A 19,473-nucleotide genomic window follows, 5' to 3' on the forward strand; every position below is an offset into this window, starting at 1 on the left:
CCGCCCCCACGCGCCAAGCTAGCGCCAGTATGCCCCCAGGCGGCTCTTTTTCGATGCCCTGGGGGACGAACGGCTGGAGATGCTCTTACTTCTTGTGCTTCCTTCTTGCTTTCAACATTTCAAGATTTTGTATCGTCACAATGCCCCGAAGCCTGTTAGGCCCGAAATGCAACAGCCGTCGAGTCCGAGGGGAAGCAAGGAGCAATGCTGCACCGGCCGCCACCATCCTCTTATCCCGTAGGCCACCACTGCCATTTCGTTCTTTTTTTTTGAGACAATCAACGAAGCTTTTATTAAACCATCACCACATTTACAGGACGAACTGAAGTTCACCAGGGTTGATTAATAAAACATGGCGGCTGACCCCCAGTTTCAAAGCATGCTTCGCTAGATTGCGAGCCTCGAAATTCGAGCTCCTAAATTCATGCACAATATTGCATGACTGAAAACTACAAGTGCAATCTATGATCTCATGAATAATAACACCATAGCTAGGACTACTCTTCTGACTGATGTCATTTACAATACCTTTGCAATCACTTGCAACATGAATCGCCTGCAGGTGGAGATCTTGTGCGAGTGCCATTGCTTCCCGGACTGCCAACGCTTCTAGGGTAGCTGGGTCAGAGATACTCTTGAACACAATTGCTGATGCTCCCAGATAAGCTCCCTCCCGGTTTCTACAAACTGCAGCAACCGTCCCAAAGCTCGATCTCCGCCCAGTAGCCGCATCAACATTCACTTTCATGATGCCATGAGGGGGTTGGATCCACTGTCTCGGTCTCACGGGTGCCGAGTTCACTGCAGCACTTTCCGGTTTCTTCACTATCTCAATATCATTCAGAAATGAGTTGACAAAGCAGTGGGTCGAGAACGGGCTCTGAAATATGTCCTCATAGACGGCCTTTCTTCATGCTGCCCAAATAGCCCATAGTGTTACTGTCATACGGACAAATAGATCGCTCGTCAAGGCCTTCCTCATAGCGAATAGCCAGTCCCGTACATTATCGCTGTCAAAATGACTGATCTGGTCCAGGATCGCCTCATCTGCCAACGCCCAAACACTCCGTGCCATCGAGCAGTTCAACAACGCATGTCTCCACGAATCCCACGCCCCACATAACACACATGCCGGCGATGTTGCCATTTTCCTATGCTGCAATACATCTGCTGTTGGAATGGAGCTTGGAGCAAGCCGCCACAAGAACAACTTGATTTTTGAAGGTACGTCTGTCTTCCATAGATCCTTCCATTCACTGCCAGCGTTATCTGCAACGGAAGTACTGTCGTGTTCCTCAATCCAGTTCTCCCTCGTGGTCTTCGTGTGGATGATAAGCCTGTATGCAGATTTGACAGAGAAAGAACCACTCCTCTCTCCGCTCCAGGCCCAAAAGTCATTTATATTCCAGTTCTCCCTCGTGGCCATTTGGTTCTAATTCGGGGAATTTGGAATTACCCAAACCCAAGCCCAAGATTTTGGACCCAAATTTTTTAGTTTCTCTTTTTTGGGCCATTCTCGGGTATTAGTTTTGGAAAGGCTGGAAAGGCGAATGGTTGAAAACTCGATTTACCTAATATGAATTTTTGGTTAAACCCAAATGCCCACCCTGACATGAAGAGCTACTACTACCTCTGTCGTGGTTTATTAGTCCCCTTCGTATTCAGTGTCATACTTTGACCATGATTTTAACTAATAAAATATAAGTTATACATAACAAAAATAACACCATTTCAAACTATGTTCAAAATACAAATCAAGCGATATAATTTTTGGTGACATGCATTAGTATTTTCTTAGTTAAATTTATAATCAAACATTGACACAAAATACGGAGGGGACCAATAAAGCAGGACGGAGGTAGTAGATAGCAGCGGCGGTGGTTGGACAACACCGTTGATGGCGGCGGTGGTGATTCCAGTTGCTGGCCTATTAGCACATGGGGCATGCTTGTACTGAACCAATGGCCCGTTTAAGTGGGCCTGAGAATTTTGATGCGAAGGGCATTTTTTTTTCCTCTAATAAAAACACGTTGGTCAGGGTCAGCGTCTGTCTCCGTTACCAATCGTCATCAGCTCCCAAAACCGAGGTACTCTACCTTTTCCGATCTGACTCCTCACGGCAGAGATCGCCGCCGACCACTCAGGTCGAATTTCCTCTGCCAGATTGACGATCTCCTCTCCTCTCCTCTCCATTCATAGATCGATCCCACCTGCCCCTGTACCCTGCTCCATGGAGGCGGAGAGCATGGAGGGGAACACCAAGCCGAGGCGTGACAGCCATCCGGGGGCGACAGCCAGCCTCCTCACCGACGACCTCATCCTAGAGATCCTCTCCCGTCTCCCCGCAAGATCCCTCCACCGCTTCAAGTGCGTCTGTGCGTGTCAATGCCCTGGCGTGACCTCATCGCCGACCCTGCCAACCGCAAGAAGCTGCCCCAAGCCCTCGCTGGCTTCCTCTACTTTACCACCGACGACAGCGGGCGTCGCCACCACTTTGCCAGCGTCTCCGGCACCGCAGCCCCGCTCGACCCTTGCATGCAGCCTAACAAGTACAAGTACATGGCCCAGGTGGGCTCCTGCAATGGCCTCCTTCTCTACCGTGGCAGCAACAAGAGGATGGCGAATTGGGCAGGGGGTGCTTCCCGTTTTCTGGTGTGCAATCCTGCCACTCGGAGGTGGGTGGAGCTGCCCCCTCAACCGCAGGTGCCGGCGAACAAATATTGCCATATCGCAGGTCTGGCTTTCGATCCTGCGGTCTCATCCAGATTTCACGTTCTTAGTTTTGAGGAGACCTATGTGGAAAATCACATGACAGCACTGACCATCTACTCGTCGCACACAGGAGTTGAGAAAATTGCGCTGTTCTTCTGTAGTAAATGTGTCTTTGTAGGTGGTATGATGTACGTGATTGGCAACCTGAAGTATATTAACGAGTATGTGATGGTGGTGGTGGGAGTGGACATGGAGGGGAAAGTGTGGGAGACTATCCGCGTGCCATATGGTTTGAGATTTGGTATGATTGGATCGTCGCAGGGGTGCTTACACTATGCTATAGCATCCGTTGATGACAACAATAACATCCTATTTTCTGAGATAGAACTCTGGTGCCTCAAGGATTGTGATAGTAAAGAATTGGTCCTGAAGCATACTGCCAGCATCAATGAGCTTATGAGCATGACTGGCAAGAAGTACTTGGTGGTTGAGTTCCATCCTGATTGCGTCACCATTTTCCTTGTTTCAGCTGGAGGTGATACCTTGGTAGCGTATGATATGCGACATCAGAAAGTTGGCTGTATCATTAATCTTGAGAAAAGCAATACACAACAGTTTTTACCCTACGTTCCTCTGTTCGCAAAATCATTACCAGATGCAGATGGGCAGTAGTGTTACCATCAAACTACGCTTGTTCCTCTGTCGGCTGAAGTATTTGTCCGGTACTTTGGAATCAGCTTGCATGATTTTCAATTCAGAGCAAATGCCTTGTAATCCTACATATTAAGCATAATGTCATTTCGAAAGAACATTGTTACTCTTGTTTTTGTGTGCCTAACACAGTAGCACGGGCTGTTCTGGACATGCATGTATTTGTTTCATGGGGCTAAATTATACTGCAATAATCGGCCTTCTTGTCCATAACAATCAGATTATGATTATCCTTAATCCTAGTCCATATTGTCAACCTGCTAGTGCGTACTACTAAAAGTTTCAATCAGACTGGGGACTGGTGCCATGTCTAGTTGACCTTATTAATTCAGTATTTTGGTAAAACACTGCCTTCCTTTAATATATGTTTGCTGTAGCTAATGAATTCAGTGGAGCCTTGGATCTGTTAATCACAGAAAAATTGCATCATTGTCAATAAAATAAAGTAACATTAGAAGCTTTGATGAAAAGTTTTGCTGCGTTTGGCCTGGTTTGTTATTTCAGGAGATAAACCAAAGGTACATATCATAGAAGCTTGTGTTGCACATATGCAAATAGGATTTTGGCAGGTGCCAGGACATGGTATTTACTATGTTAGAGATATAGTGACCATAACATATAGGCTTATCTGTTGGTTCAGATGCTTAGCTTTGTGCGCTCTTTGCAGCCATATATTGAAGCCCGGGTAATGCAGTGTCGGTCTGCCTTGTGGCTGTACACATCAAAATTGAACAGTGGGGTATGCTTGTAAGGGAGTGGTCGCCTTCCTGAATCTCCACTCTGTTGGAAATGATGATGAAGATCTCCCGGAGCTTGCGAAGGCTACTGATGTGCTCCTGGAGAAGTTGAGCTGCGTCGTAGCAAGTTGAGGAGATCCCGACTGCGTGGACATTTCCCGAGAAATCTGCCGCCGATGCTGCAGGGAGCGGCCTGCGCATGCGACGGCAATGGTGGTGCTGCTGGCTATTGCGCCTGCGACCTCCTTAGAAGGAGTGAGTGTTAGCAATTAAGCTTCAGGTTAGGTGACGTGCTGTGTTAGGAATTGTTTGAGTCGGTTCAGTATACGTACGAGGTTAGGTCGTATTAGGAAAGGTTTGTAAACCGGCGTTGTACCGGGTCGCGTCGTGTTGGGCCTGTGCCGTGTTGGACGTGATTTGTATCCCTATATTATGCAATGAAAAGGACCACGAAAAGTAGCTCGTATTGCTGCACCAAATTATCTTCTTTCTTGTTCGTAAGTTTAGGGTTTGCTTAGCTCGAGATTGAGTTCTTCAGATCAGATTTTTGCCCTGCGATCCATCAATTGGTATTCAGAGCTTGGCTGCGTGCTAACCTAGTAACGGGAAGGCATGGCCGACGACGACAAGAAGAAGGGGACGGAGGCGTTGGGCGCTGCGGCGCTAGCTCCGCCGGCGGCGGCGGCACCACCGACGCAGTTCCCGCGGTTTGACCGCGAGAACTTTGTTGTTTGGGCAGCAACTATGCAGTGCGCCATGGAGTCGCACATGCTCTAGCACATCGTCGAACCCGGTGGTGACGAGTTCAAGAAGGATGGAGCGCAGCGCTGGCGAGATCGTCAGGCAGCAAGCGCAATCTACTCGGTTATGCCGATGGATATCATGCAGCATCTCATCTCCAAGGAAACAACCAAGGACGTGTGGGATACATTGAAAACTTTGCAGCTTGGTCATGACAGAGTGCGAGAAGCCACGCTGCAGTCTATGATGAGAACATATGAGACGCTGAAGATGGAAGATGATGAGACTGTGGAGCAGTTTGCAGCAAGGGTGGTAACCCTGGTCAACAGTATACGTACGCTCGGCGAAAATCTGGAAGAGATCTCAGTCGTGCGGCGTTTCCTCCGGGCAGCGCCGTCGCGATATTTGCCAATAGTATCGGCAATCGAGCAGTGCGTCGACTTGAAGACGTTGACGGTGGATGACCTGGTCGGTCGTTACAAGGCTCATGATGAGCGGATGAAGCTAACATCAAGCGATGGGAAGCAAGACGAGTATCTCATGCTCACACGCAGTCAGCTGCAGGCGATGATCGCGAAAGAAAAAAGGAACGACGGCGCGTCTGGTAGTGGCGGCAAGAAGGAGAATTACAACCCAGCAAAAAAGAATTATGCTGGGGGTGATGATCAGCGCGAGAAGCCAAAGAAATGGTTTGACAAGCGCAAGATTCGGTGCCACAATTGCAATGTGCTCGGACACTTTAAATCTGAGTGTCAAAAACCGGTGAAGGAAAAGGCCCTCATTGCTGCCAAGGGCGGTGATGAAGGTGTGCATCTGCTGATGATAGAAGCTTGTGAGCTCATGGAGGAGGAACCAGCAAGTCCTCAAACAGGAGTCATGGAATCGGTGACATTAGTCGAGGAGAAGGTGTATCTCCACGACAAGGAACGGGCCAAGAGAGCTAGCAACGTGTGGTATCTCGATACAGGCGCAAGTAATCATATGACAGGCGATAAATCACAGTTCTCCGAGTTGAATTTGGCCGTGGGCGGAACGGTGCGGTTTGGAGATGGTTCAACTGTCAGAATTGAGGGACGAGGTACTGTCCTGTTCGAGGCTCGCAATGGCGAGCATAAGGCGCTGACCGAGGTATATTATATCCCAAAGTTGAAGAGCAACATTATAAGTCTCGGACAACTAGAGGAACGTGGTTGCAAGATTGTCTTGGAGGATGGTTTCTTATGGGGCTATGATCGGCAAAGGATTCTTTTGATGAAAGTGAAAAGATCAACGAATCGTCTCTATATTCTGAACCTCGATAGATCTGATCCGATTTGTTTACTGGCAAGTTTTGAGGACACGGCATGGAAGTGACATGCACGATATGGACATCTGAATTTCCAGTCGTTGCGGCAACTCGGACAGAAAAATATGGTTCATGGAATTCCTAGCATCGATCATGTTGAGCAGTTGTGTGACGGCTGCCTAGTTGGTAAGCAACGAAGGGCATCGTTCCCACGTGAAGCAAGGTGCTCGAGTTGATGCATGGTGACTTGTGTGGCCCAATTACACCAGCAACCCCAAGTGGAAACAAGTATTTCTTGCTCGTTGTTGATGATTACAGCAGGTACATGTGGATTGTGCTTTTGAAGAGCAAGGACCAGGCGTTGCAAGCCTTCAAGTTAATAAAGATCGCAGCAGAGGTCGAAGCAGAAGCCAAGTTGAAAGCGTTTCGTACGGACAGGGGAGGTGAGTTCACGTCAAAAGAATTCACCGCCTTCTGTGAATTGCACGGGATCAAGCGTTATCTGACCGCGCCATATTCTCCACAACAGAACGGTGTAGTGGAGCGAAGGAACCAAACCGTTGTAGCAATGGCTCGAAGCATGATGAAGAGCAAGGGTTTACCGGCAAGGTTTTGGGGAGAAGCGGTGACGACGGCCGTGTACTTGCTGACCCGCACGCCAACGAAGAGGGTCGTTGGCATGACTCCGTACGAGGCATGGTGTGGGCACAAACCTACAGTGGATCATCTTCGCACCTTTGGGTGTGTCGCACATGTGAAAACAGTGGCTGGTCATGTGGGCAAACTTGCCGACCGGAGTACACCAATGATCATGATTGGCTATGAGACGGGCTCAAAGGCGTACCGGGTGTACAACCCAGCAACAGGCAAAGTCCAAGTAACTCGAGATGTAATTTTCGAGGAAGAGAAGGCGTGGACTTGGGGCGGATCAAATGAACCGGAGGTAGCAAGATCAGATGAAATTTTTCATGTTGTATATGATCAACTTGATGATGCAGGTCACGGCGGTGCTCATGAACACCATCATGATGTTGATCAAGGACCTCCAGGCACTCCCTTGGCGCATGGTGGTGCAACAGAAACTGATCCAAGCACGCCCGGAACACTGGAATCTCAAGTTGTGTTGGACGACCGGAGCAGCAACGCTGCCACGGCAAGCAGTAACGCTGCCAGCAGCGTGGCCACGGCAAGCAGTAACGCTGCCACGGCAGGAACCAGTGCATCAGCCTCAGTAGGGACCGAGCACGAGCCGACGGCATCGGCCGCCGTACCGTCGTCAATGCATGGCCGCTGTACCGTCGTCAACACATGGTGCACAACAGCAACCCCCAACGCCGGTGAAACTGAAGTCAGTACTGGACTTGTACCCAACACCGGTGCGCCGCAAGATTACTCAAGCTGAGAAACGGGCGACGCGAGGGGGAAGATGCATGTTCGTCATGGAGGAGCCAGCAACTTTTGATGAAGCAATAGAAGAAGAAAGCTGGCAGGGGGCAATGGAAGAGGAGATGAGCTCGATCGAGGAAAATGATACTTGGTCACTCGTTAATCTTCCGGATGGGCAGCGTGCTATAGGAGTCAAGTGGGTCTACAAAGTAAAGAAAGATTCCAATGGTGCCGTTGTGAAACACAAGGCACGTCTAGTAGCAAAGGGCTTTCTGCAGCAGCATGGTATTGACTTCGAGGAAGTTTTTGCGCCTGTTGCAAGGACGGAATCCGTGAAACTGTTGATTGCATTGGCAACTCATGAAGGATGGCAGTTACATCACATGGACGTCAAGTCGGCTTTTCTCAATGGGGAATTGAAGGAGCAGGTGTATGTTAGCCAACCACCGGGTTTTGTTCAGAAAGGAGGTGAGCACAAGGTCTTGAAGCTTCGGAAGGCATTGTATGGATTGCATCAAGCGCCCAGAGCGTGGTACGCTAAGCTGCATGACACATTGTTATCACTCAATTTTGAGAAGTGCCCTCGTGAGCATGCAATGTACAAGCGTGGACAAGGTAAATCCAGTTTGCTTGTAGGTGTGTACGTGGATGATTTGGTGATCACAGGAGCCGAAGTACTCGAGATAGAAAAGTTCAAATCGCAGATGAAAGATTTGTTCAAGATGAGCGACCTTGGCTTGTTGAGTTATTACCTGGGCATCGAAGTACATCAAATGCCAGGTTATACTACACTTTGCCAGGAAGCATATGCAAGAAAAATTCTCGAAGAACATGGGATGGATGATTGTTATCCAGCACAAGCTCCGATGGAAGCTCGCCTCAAGTTGAGCAAGCAGAGCTCGTCACCTCCAGTTGATCAAACCATGTATAGAAGCATTGTTGGGAGTTTAAGGTACCTTGTGAACACAAGACCGGATTTGGCATATTCGGTTGGAATTGTGAGCAGGTACATGGAATCCCCCACGACTGAACACATGGCAGCCGTGAAACAAATATTACGGTATGTCAAGGGGACCATGGGGCTCGGCTGCTGCTATGAGAAAAAGAAAGACAATGGTGAACCTCGTTTGACAGGGTATAGTGACAGTGATTTTGCCGGAGATGTTGATGATCGAAAGAGCACGACCGGCATGGGATTTTTTCTTGGCACTAGCATGGTGTCTTGGCTGTCACAGAAACAAAAAGTAGTAGCACTCTCTTCATGTGAGGCTGAATACATGGCAGCAACTACAGCAGCGTGTAAAGGGGTCTGGTTGGAGTATCTTCTTGGCAATCTTCTCAACCGAGATCCAGGGAAGGTGGTGTTGAACATGGACAACAAATCTGCTATTTCTTTGTGCAAGAATCCGGTGCATCATGACCGGAGCAAACATATTGATGTAAGATATCATTACATCCGGGATTGCGTTGAAGAAGGCAAGATTGAAGTTGAATATGTGAGCACTAAAGATCAACTCGCAGACATATTGACGAAGCCATTGGGAAGAGTCAAATTCTTGGAGATGAGGAAGAGGATCGGTCTACGAGTTGTGAAAGAACCACCTTAAGCTTAAGGGGGTGAATGTTAGCAATTAAGCTTCAGGTTAGGTGACGTGCTGTGTTAGGAATTGTTTGAGTCGGTTCAGTATACGAACGTGGTTAGGTCGTATTAGGAAAGGTTTGTAAACCGGCGTTGTACCGGGTCGCGTCGTGTTGGGCCTGTGCCGTGTTGGACGTGATTTGTATCCCTATATAATGCAATGAAAAGGACCACGAAAAGTAGCTCGTATTGCTGCACCAAATTATCTTCTTTCTTGTTCGTAAGTTTAGGGTTTGCTTAGCTCGAGATTGAGTTCTTCAGATCAGATTTTTGCCCTGCGATCCATCAGTGAGTCGGGACCAGTGGGGATGCGCCACCGCCGCAGCGCTGAGCCCCGGAGGTGGGAAGAAGGCAGGGGTCTCTTGGCTAGTTTTTATCCTTGGTAGATTTTTGGAGGAGGATGGTCTAGATTTTTGGTAGGCCAAAGATAGAAACCACGAGCTAACTACTAATCAATGTGAAGACTTTTCCAGAAATGCGACAGTAATGAGAGGCAGCTTGACTGAAGATTTTTCTACATGTGCAGGTTCATGGAATATATCAACTCGTGACCACACCCACTTCCCCTCTGCCTGTTTCTCCACCCCCACAACCTTCCTGTCAGATTCTTCTCAGGCGAGGGAAGGAGCTCTGCCCCTATCAAAACAGAAAGTGGACCAGGGAGGGAGCTGTGTCCAACACCTAGATGGCGGGTGGCAACCAACACGGTGAGAAGGCGTTCCATGACGAGAGTGCGGATCCAGTTGATCTACCTTTATCGCTTCTCAGGGCCATCACAGAAAACTTCTCCGAGGATCAAATAATCGGCAGGGACGGATTCAGGGCGGCTTACAAGGTATGCATGCAGCAAACCCTCCACTCCAAATTAACCAGCTGATAGCCACAATTTAGTTGACACAGATTCTATGTGCTCCTCAGGGAGTGCTTCCAAGTAGTGGCACCGTTGCCTGTGAAGAAGTTCTTTAGAGTTTTGATATGGACAAGAATTTCAAGAGCGAGGTCGCCTGTCTCATGGGGGTCAAGCACAAGAACGCGGTGCGATTCCTTGGGCACTGCTCAGACACGCAGCACATGATGGTGACGTACGACGGAAAGCTTGTCTGCGCAGAAGAATGGGAGAGGCTGCTCTGCTTCGAGTACCTGCCCAGAGGGTGCCTTGCTGACTATCTCTCCGGTAAAATCACACCAGCCTTTTGAAATTCGTCAATTCAGCCTATCTCTCCGCATATAGTGCTAACTATTTCTTGTACTGTATACTCCTTGCAGATGCATCTTGTGGACTTGAGTGGACAACACGTTATCAAATAATATTGGGGGTCTGTGAAGGCATACATTATCTTCAGCAACAGTGTATTATTCACACGGACCTCAAACCTCAAAATATACTATTGGATGACAACATGCTGCCCAGAATTGCGGATTTCGGTCTGTCACGGTGCTTAAGTGAAAGGAGTCGCGCTATTACTAAAAACATGATTGGGACGAGGTATGCTGGCAATCATCTTTGAGAACTTGATACCTTTATTAGTTATCTACCAACATTTTTACATACACTTTGTTCACTGATCGAACAAACTACACCAATTTTTATGCAGGGGATATATGGCACCGGAAGTCATAAATAATGGAGAAATCACCTTCAAGACAGACATATTTAGTTTGGGTGTAATAATCATGGAGATCCTTATGGGACATAAGGAGTGCTCTAATGCTAAGGAGGTAATAATGCTGCTATAGGTTCAAAAAAAAAAGACAATGTAGTTGGCCTGTTAGCTCTAATGTCAAGACCTACATATTCAGTCAGAGTATCTAATTAACAGCCGAATTTGCAAGTGACATGATTTGAATGTTGTCTTTGTAACGATCTTTGACAAATAAAAAACAGAAATAAAGATGGTTCTAATATCTGAAGTCATTATGTGCATTGAAAGACCAATAACACTAAAATTGATGAAGCGGAAAATTTGAAATTGTTTATGGTAGGTATCATTGCATTTGCTCTTCAATCCTAAGTGTTCTCTTTTTAATATTCTAAAATGCATCATCTTTTCGTAACTCACTATGGCGCGCTATCAAATTGGCAGGTAGTTGAAAGTTGGATGAGCAAGTTTGGAGCATCAAGAAGCCAGACAACAATGGAGCAAGTAAAACTATGTGCTGAGATAGGGATAAATTGCATGAATGTTGACCCAGCGAATAGGCCAGCTACATGGTTTATACTCCGTGAATTTGAAATACTGGGTGAATTGAAAATTTCAAACTGCTCTCTCAACGCGCTTTAGAATCTCCGGACTGGCAAAACCGCCGAACGAACATCACCCTGCATTGTTTGTACACTTATCTTTCTTTTAACTATGTTTTAGTTCGATCGAACATATGAATAAAGAGGTTCCACAGTTCCACTCCATGTCGAGTTCATACGATTTCTTGTGTTCTCTTCTGATCAGTAATTCTGATCCCCTTGGAGGACACTCGGGGCTGCATCAACCTTTTTGGTATGTCGCAACCTAACATACTCTAGCCACCCTTTGCTCTTTGTTCTTTTGCAAGGTGTTCCACGATGTGCAGTGCCCACTCTTTGTCTCCAACTACAGCCGCAGTCCGACCGTCCAGTTAGCAGGAGCCAAAGCTAACACTAACCTACACGTCATTGGACACAGCTCAAAAAATTTGCAGGTATAAAACAACTTAACAATTCAAACTTACCAAAAGTTTCTACAAGTTTTTATTTGGCATCCCAAGCACATTACATTAATTACTACACTAAATGCTAGTCTATCATCAAGTCGATGGGGTAGCTTGCGGTGACATCACGAGCGTGGCTAGGACTTTGGCGAAGAAGCTTTCAGGCTGGACTGTCTCCCCCATCGATGTTGAAAACCGGATAATACGCCTTCACCAAGGCACCCTTCTCAAGTTTCCGGCTGCTGGCACTTTTGCATCTGGTCCAGGCTCTCCATCAACCCACAGGATAGCATCTAGAGGCTACCGTTGATCCGCTCATCTGGTCAAAGGCAGGCAAACATTTCCTGCCTCGCCTTCTTGGCGTTCGTCAATGTTTGCGAACTTGGACCAGAAGGCATTGGCAGCCCCTGTCGCCGTCTCCGTGTCACTCAGCTTTTGATAGTGTAGTGCCGCTTTCCTTAAGGCAAGTTCTTTTGGTTACTTTTTTGTGCTTCTAGAATAAGCTAACCCCTACCCAGTTTATTTTAGAAAAACAACCATGATCATGGCTATGCCCAATGGCAGTGTGGCCTTGATCAGTGCATTGATCGGTTTCTGTACAATTAGAGAGCCAATATTTATTTGAACCCAAAAATCCGTTTGGTCAATGGTTATGACCATGAAGTCTCAGAAACCTCCTTATGCCCGCGTTTTGTTACGAGTAGGTTAGGGTCATTTGGATGGGTAGCCGCTGCCTTTATAGACATTAACACGCTTCTTTCCTTAACAGCAATTTGAGGTGGTACTAATCCGATTCTATCTAATCCATGTCTCGAAAAATAAAAATAAAAGGATAGTGACGTCCTCGAAGCAAAGAGCCGCTGGCCGCGTCCCCGTCCCCGTCCCCCGTAGCCGCCCTAAACTTTTTAAGGTACCTTTCCTGACTGACCACGGCGAAGATCGCCACCACCGACTACCTGGTCCATGATTTCCACGGCAAATAAATTCTTATAAAGTAAGTGGTACAAGTAATTCCTACCTTTTCCCTGTCATTTTTCAAATTGCCTCGAGGTTTGTGTCAACATATCACATCAATGGTGAGGATGTTTTGGTGGGGGAGTAAAGAAGGAGAAAGGAAAACAGCTTGGGTATCTGGGACACTATGACAATGCCAAAGTACAAAGGGGGGGCTAGGGTTCAGAGCCTTGGAGCTTTTCAGCATGGCCCTTTTGGCTCGAAAGGCACGGCGGCAAGTGCAAGAGCCAAATTCGTTAAGTGCCCGAATTATCAAGGTGGTTTATTTCCCTGACAAGGATGTTCTTACAGATGAGGTGGGTAATCGTCCATCACAAATATGGAGATCGATTTTTGAAGGAAGGGATGTTCTTTTCCCGGGCATGATCAAGCGCATAGGAGATGGAAAGGACACAAACATATGGCACGATAACTGTGTACCAAGGGATCACTGTCTACGCCCTTCGGCTGTGCTTCAGAGCTGATTTTCCCAGTTACAAAATCTTTGAACATGCAAGTTCTGGAGAAGTTTCTGCTGCCTATGGGTATCGAAGTGGTCAGGCAGATTCCCCTAAGTCACATTGACCAGAGGAACTTCTGGGCTTGACGCTATGAGAGGACGGATGTGTTTTTCTATGATCTGCATACAAGCTCTTAATTGATACAAAAAAAAGAGGCGAGGGAGCTGGTTAAATGGCAACACATGAGCTTCAGATACGGCTGCACAAGAACAAAGCTGGAGGAAACTATGAAGGTCCCAGTGCTGCCAAAATTACGCATCTTTGTGTGGCGCTTCGCACACTATTCACTACCGACAGTTGACGAACGTGTTCGCCGGTGTATGTCGACATCCGCGGTATGCTTTTGTGTAAAGCAGCATTGGATCCGTGGAGGCATAGTCTACTGGACTGCAATAGGGTGTGGGCGGTGTGGTCTTTGCGTGAGGATGCTATTATTGCCCCGCTCACTTATGATGAAACGAGCGATGCAAAGCTCAGCAACACTCTGAAGGCTGGTCAGTTCATCGAGGTACTAGTCACGTTATGGGCTTTGTGGTGGGCGAGGAGGAAGGCCATCCACGAAAGCGAGTTTTAGAGCCCGCTCTTTACACACCTATTTATACAAGGTACTTGGACGAAATTTGTGGCTGTGATTTTATGCAGAAGAAAGCAGGGGCTGCTTCATCATTTCCTTCCCAATGACCAGCTCCAATTTAGAGATGGGTGCCACCATCAGATGATGCTAGCAAGCTCAATGTGGATGGTGCAGTAGCAAAAACTGTAAACAAGGGAGCAGTGGCAGTTATTTGCAGGGAGGCCCCAGGCAACTATATGGGAGCATCAGAAATGGTGCTCGATGGAGTACTTGACCTGGAGCTCCTTGAAGCACACGCGTGCAGAGAAGCGCTAGCACTGAGTGAGGACTTGATGCTACGCAATATCTGGATCGCGTCTGATTGTCTGAGAGTCGTCAAGGAGATTAATTCGGGACAAGCGTTTTCAGATTACTGCATGATCGTTAAGGAGTTTAATTCTCGAACGCTTAGTTTTAAGGCATGTGAAATATGCCATGAACGGTGTGGGCAAAATGTTGAATCTCATAGATTTGCTAGGATGGCAACAACTTTAGAGGTTGGAAGCTGTATTTGGTTGACGGCACCCCCGCCGAACCTGTGTATCCCTCTATCTTTAGCCATCTGAAATAAAAGACGCCATTCTTCTAAAAAGAAAGTTGGTGCCTTGGAAATCTGCACTGAACTAGCTCCTCCCAAGACTCCATCTCACGCACGGGTCCTCCCAGCACAAGTATACAAGTATGAAGGACAAGTCTCTTGGCGGTGGCACACCCTAGGTCCATGAGGTACACCAGCATCGAGGGAGTTCGTCCACCCTGCCTTGGACGACAGCCGTCCGGGGACGCTGGTTGTAGTTGTGCCGCCTTCGGGGAAACTCATTCATCGCGGTGGACACCGGTGCCTGAGGATGTGGCCAGCGGCGGCAGTGGCGGGAGCGATACTGTCGTGGGGATAAGAGTGTTGGCGCCGCCTCCTCGCGGCGCCGCTTCTTCTTCTTCCTCGAGCTGCCTCGCACAACTCTCTCTCTTTCTTTCTCTCTCTTTCTTTGTCTCTCAACACAACACACACACACACCAAGGAAGAAATCCAACCGGCTTTGCCAAGAGGCCTTTCTCCTTGGTCACACGAGGGGCTACATCTTTTCTCTAGCCCTCACGACCTCCTCCTTTCTCATTAACTCAATGCAACACTTATATACACCAGGGGTTGCCTGACTTGCCAAGCCAGCCGCCACACCCGGTCGCACTAATCCACTATACACTCACGCACTAACTTGGCCGGCACACTCGGCCACTAACCAACTCACGCATGCACATCAACAAACTGCTCCACCACTCATGCCACTACATGCATGCTTTCTACTAACTACATCCCTACTCTCGGCTAACAAACTCATGCAGCCTAATCGCTACTACATGCACGCCTATGTCCGGCCCTTGCTCAACCTCTTCTTAACGGCCAAAGGACTAGGCCAACTCAACATGCACGTAGAGCGCCACGCTCCAGCCTTCGTCACACTTGCCGTGTCACATGGCCACGCTGCCTCGCGCAGCATTGCAGCCTCACGCTGCAATCGGCATCTCGCTATCGTCGCCGTATCGCACGATGTCTTAGCATCTCGCCTTCTCCCCACGCCTCCCCTGAAGCTTCACCGGACTAGCTACTCTCTAACCTATCCAACATGCATAACAAAAGCAAACTTAATATGCAGATACATGAATCAAGATTAAACCTAACAAAGAGGTGCTGGTAGAGATAGCAGCGTGGAGTAATGAAGGAGGAGGACAACGGGTATATGGGTTCATGTGTGTACAATGGCTCAATTAACCGGAGGCCAGCCCAATCAACCAGACGCCTCAGAATATAAGACATCTGACCCAATTCGCGGTTATTGGGCGTGGTCCTACATGGATCCAACGGACAAGTATGATTAGATCACGAGATCAGACGACTCTATATATCCAATACAAGTCTCGAAAAATAAAAATAAATGTATAGCGTCCCCCGTAGCCGCCCTAAACTAAGGTACCTTTCCTGACTCACCACGGCGAAGATCGCAACCACCGACTATATGGTCGATGATTTCCTCCCTCCTTTTGCAGATCCCTGTCCCGGTCTCCCCTGCCTACTCCCTCCAAATTCTGCTCCATGGAGGCGGAGACGGAGAAGGAGAGGAGTCTCGAGAAGAAGACCAAGTCGGGGCTGTACAGGTGCAGCCATCCGGGGGCGACGGCGGAGGCGGCCGCGCTGTTCACCGACGACCTCATCCTCGAGATCCTCTCCCGCCTCCCTGCTAGATCCCTCCACCGCTTCAAGTGTGTCTCCCTGCCGGCAATGGTGCTCGATGGAGTACTTGACCTGGAGCTCCTTGAAGCACAAGCGTGCAGAGAAGCGCTAGCGCTGAGTGGGACTTGATGCTACGCAATATCTGGATCGCGTCTGATTATCTGCGAGCGTCAAGGAGATAAATTTGGGATAAGCGTTTTGAGATTACTGCATGATTGTTAAGGAGTTTAATTCTCGAAAGCTTAGTTTTAAGGCATGTGAAATATGCCATGAACGGCGTGAGCAAAATTTTGTATCTCATAGATTGGCTAGGATGGCAACAACTTTAGAGGTTGGACGCTATGTTTGGTTGACGGCAGCCCCGCCGAACCTGTGTATCCCTTTATCTTTAGCCATCTGAAATAAAAGACGCCATTGAAGAACCCTAGCTTTCTGCCTCCCACCGGCGCCGGCGCCGGTCCATCCCGTCTCCGGTGGCCCTATGGCCATGGAGGCGGAGTGGATCTCGGCCCTTGCCGGTGGGAGGGCTCCGTTTTTAGATCTTTTTTTGAGCTTTGTTAGGGTTTGTGTCCTGCTCAGGAAGGCGAGACGGTGGCGGCTCCTTGAAGATGGAATAAAGGTCTCCCCGCCTAGCCCCCGTTCCGGTGATGCGTCTTGCATCGTTGGTGGGCGTGTGGATTTGTGTCTCCGGCAAATCTGTCTTTGGTGGATTTGCTCGGATCTGTTCGTCGTTCGTCTTCGTTCGTGTGTTTTTAGGTTGGATCCTTTTTATCTACACTTTTCATCTGCGGCGGTTGCTGTTTTGCTGCGTTGGTTCTACGGGGCCTTAGCACGACGACTTCCCGACTGTCTACTACAACAAGGTTTGCCCGGCTCCGGCGAGGGAGGGGCGATGACAGCGGCGCGCCTTTGGCTCGCTTCAGTGCTTGTAGTCGTCGCTAGGTGGTCTACAGATCTGGATGTAATTTTTATTATTTCTAGTTTCCGTTGTACTATCATGATTGAAGATGAATAGATTGAAAGTTTTAAAAAAAAAACACCATTCTTCTAAAAAGAAAGTTGGTGCCTTGGAAATCTGCACTGAACTAGCTCCTCCCAAGACTCCATCTCACGCAGGGGTCCTCCCAGCACAAGTATACAAGTATGAAGGACAAGTCTCTTGGCGGTGGCACCTAGGGTTCACCCTAGGTCCATGAGGTACACCAGCATCGAGGGGGTTCGTCCACCCTGCCTTGGACGACAGCCGCCCGGGGACGCTGGTTGTAGTTGTGCCGCCTTCGGGGAAACTCACTCATCGCGGTGGACACCGGTGCCCGAGGATGTGGCCAGCGGCGGCAATGGCGAGAGGGATACTGTCGTGGGCATAAGAGGTGCTGGTAGAGATAGCAGCGTGGAGTAATGAAGGAGGACAACGGGTACGTATATAGGTCCAACGGACAAGTATGATTAGATCACGAGATCAGACGACTTTATATATCCAGTACAAGTCTCGAAAAATAAAAATAAAAGTATAGCGTCCACCGTAGCCGCCCTAAACTAAGGTACCTTTCCTAACTCACCACGGCGAAGATCGCAACCACCGACTATATGGTCGATGATTTCCTAGCCAGATCGAGGATTTCCTCTCTCCTATTGCAGATCCCTGTCCCCGTGTCCCCTGCCTACTCCCTCTAGATTCAGCTCCATGGAGGCGGAGACGGAGAAGGAGAGGAGTCTCGAGAAGAAAGCCAAGTCGGGGCTGTGCAGCCATCCGGTGGCAAGGGCGGAGGCGGCCGCGCTGTTCACCGACGACCTCATCCTGGAGATCCTCTCCCGCCTCCCCGCTAGATCCGTCCACCGCTTCAAGTGTGTCTCCATACTCTGGCGCGACCTCATCGCTGACCCCACCAACCGCAAGAAGATGCCCCAGACCCTTGCCGGCTTCCTCTACACGTCCTTCAACGGCAGCGGGTATCGCCACCACTTCGCCAGCGTCTCCAGCGGCACAGCTCCGTTCGACCTTTCCCTTCCTTACCTGCAGCTTAACAAGTACAAGGACATGGCCCAGGTGGACACTTGCAATGGTCACGTTCTCTACCGCGGCTGCACCAAGAAGGCGGCCCCTTGGGATTGGGCAGAGGATGATTGCCGTTTTGTGGTGTGCAATCCCGCCACTGGTAAGTGGCTCGAGCTGCCCCTTAAGCCTTCGGCGCCGGCAATCAGATATAGCCATACTGCAGCTCTGGCTTTTGATCCGAGAGTCTCGTCGCATTTCCACGTTGTTCATTTTGAGGAGGACTATGTGGCAAATTATATGACAGGAGTGAGCATCTACTCATCGCGGACTGGAGCCTGGAGTCGCGGGGATAGTGGGATGGTTGAAAAAGTGCCGCTGTACTTCAGGAGTAAATGTGTCTTTGTCGGCGGTATCATGTATGTGATTGGCGAGCTGCAGCACATCAACACCGGCAACGAGTATGTGTTGGTGGGGGTGGACGTGGAGGGGAAAGAGGGGAAAACACTCTGGTGCCTCAAGGATTGTGATAGTAAAGAATTCGTCCTGAAGCATACTGCCAGCATGGATAGGCTTCTGAGCATGACTAGGATGAAGTACAAGGTGGTTGAGATTCATCCAGATTGCGACACCATTTTCTTGGTTTCATATGGAGGTGCTACCTTGGCTGCATACGATATGCGACATCAGAAAGTTGGTTGTATCCTTAATCTTGAGAAGAGCACAAAACGATTTCTATCCTATGTTCCTCTGTTCTCAGAGCCATTAGCAGATGCAGATGGGCAGTAGTTTCTTACCTTCAAACCACCCTTGTGGAAGAATTGGCTCCTCTGTCGGCTGAAGTACTTGTCTATGTACTTTGGAATTTGCTTGAATTAGCTTGATTGATTTGCAGTTTAGAGCAAATGCCTGGTCAACCTATAGATTAAGCATAATGTCATTTTCAAAGGACATTGTTACTCTTGTTCTTGTTTACCTAGCACTGGCTGGCTGTTGTTCTTTGACATGTATTTGTTGCACTGGGCTTAATTATACTGTAATCATCCTTCTTATCCATAACAGTCAGTTATTATGATTATCCATAATCTTAGTGCAGAGTGTCGACCTGGGTAGTTTACTAGAAGGTTCAGTCATACTGGTTATTGGTGTGTTGTCTAGTCGACCTTTGAGTAGGTTCTTTTTATGTATTTCTGCTGTAACTAATGAATTCGTTAGAGCCTTGGATCTTTT

The 19,473-nt window shown here is 48.4% G+C and overlaps 1 protein-coding gene and 2 pseudogenes across 1 annotated transcript; all 3 read left to right on the top strand.

The window, feature by feature from the left end:
* The first annotated feature begins 2,245 nt into the window (after positions 1-2,245).
* LOC125530604 lies at positions 2,246-3,384 on the top strand (annotated as a pseudogene).
* Positions 3,385-9,896: 6,512 nt separating this feature from the next.
* LOC125530605 lies at positions 9,897-11,493 on the top strand (annotated as a pseudogene).
* A 6,441-nt stretch (positions 11,494-17,934) lies between these two features.
* LOC125530606 (putative F-box protein At2g16220) lies at positions 17,935-19,032 on the top strand. The gene has a single exon (XM_048694991.1). It carries the CDS (start codon positions 17,935-17,937, stop codon positions 19,030-19,032), a length of 1,098 nt encoding a protein of 365 aa, XP_048550948.1.
* The last annotated feature ends 441 nt before the right edge of the window (positions 19,033-19,473 follow it).

This window comes from Triticum urartu, unplaced genomic scaffold (genome assembly GCF_003073215.2).
Source record: "Triticum urartu cultivar G1812 unplaced genomic scaffold, Tu2.1 TuUngrouped_contig_6432, whole genome shotgun sequence".
NCBI lineage: Eukaryota > Viridiplantae > Streptophyta > Magnoliopsida > Poales > Poaceae > Triticum > Triticum urartu.

Coding starts and splice junctions, on each gene's coding strand:
- LOC125530606 (XM_048694991.1), top strand. CDS start 17,935: ATGGAGGCGGAGACGGAGAAGGAGAGGAGTCTCGAGAAGAAAGCCAAG.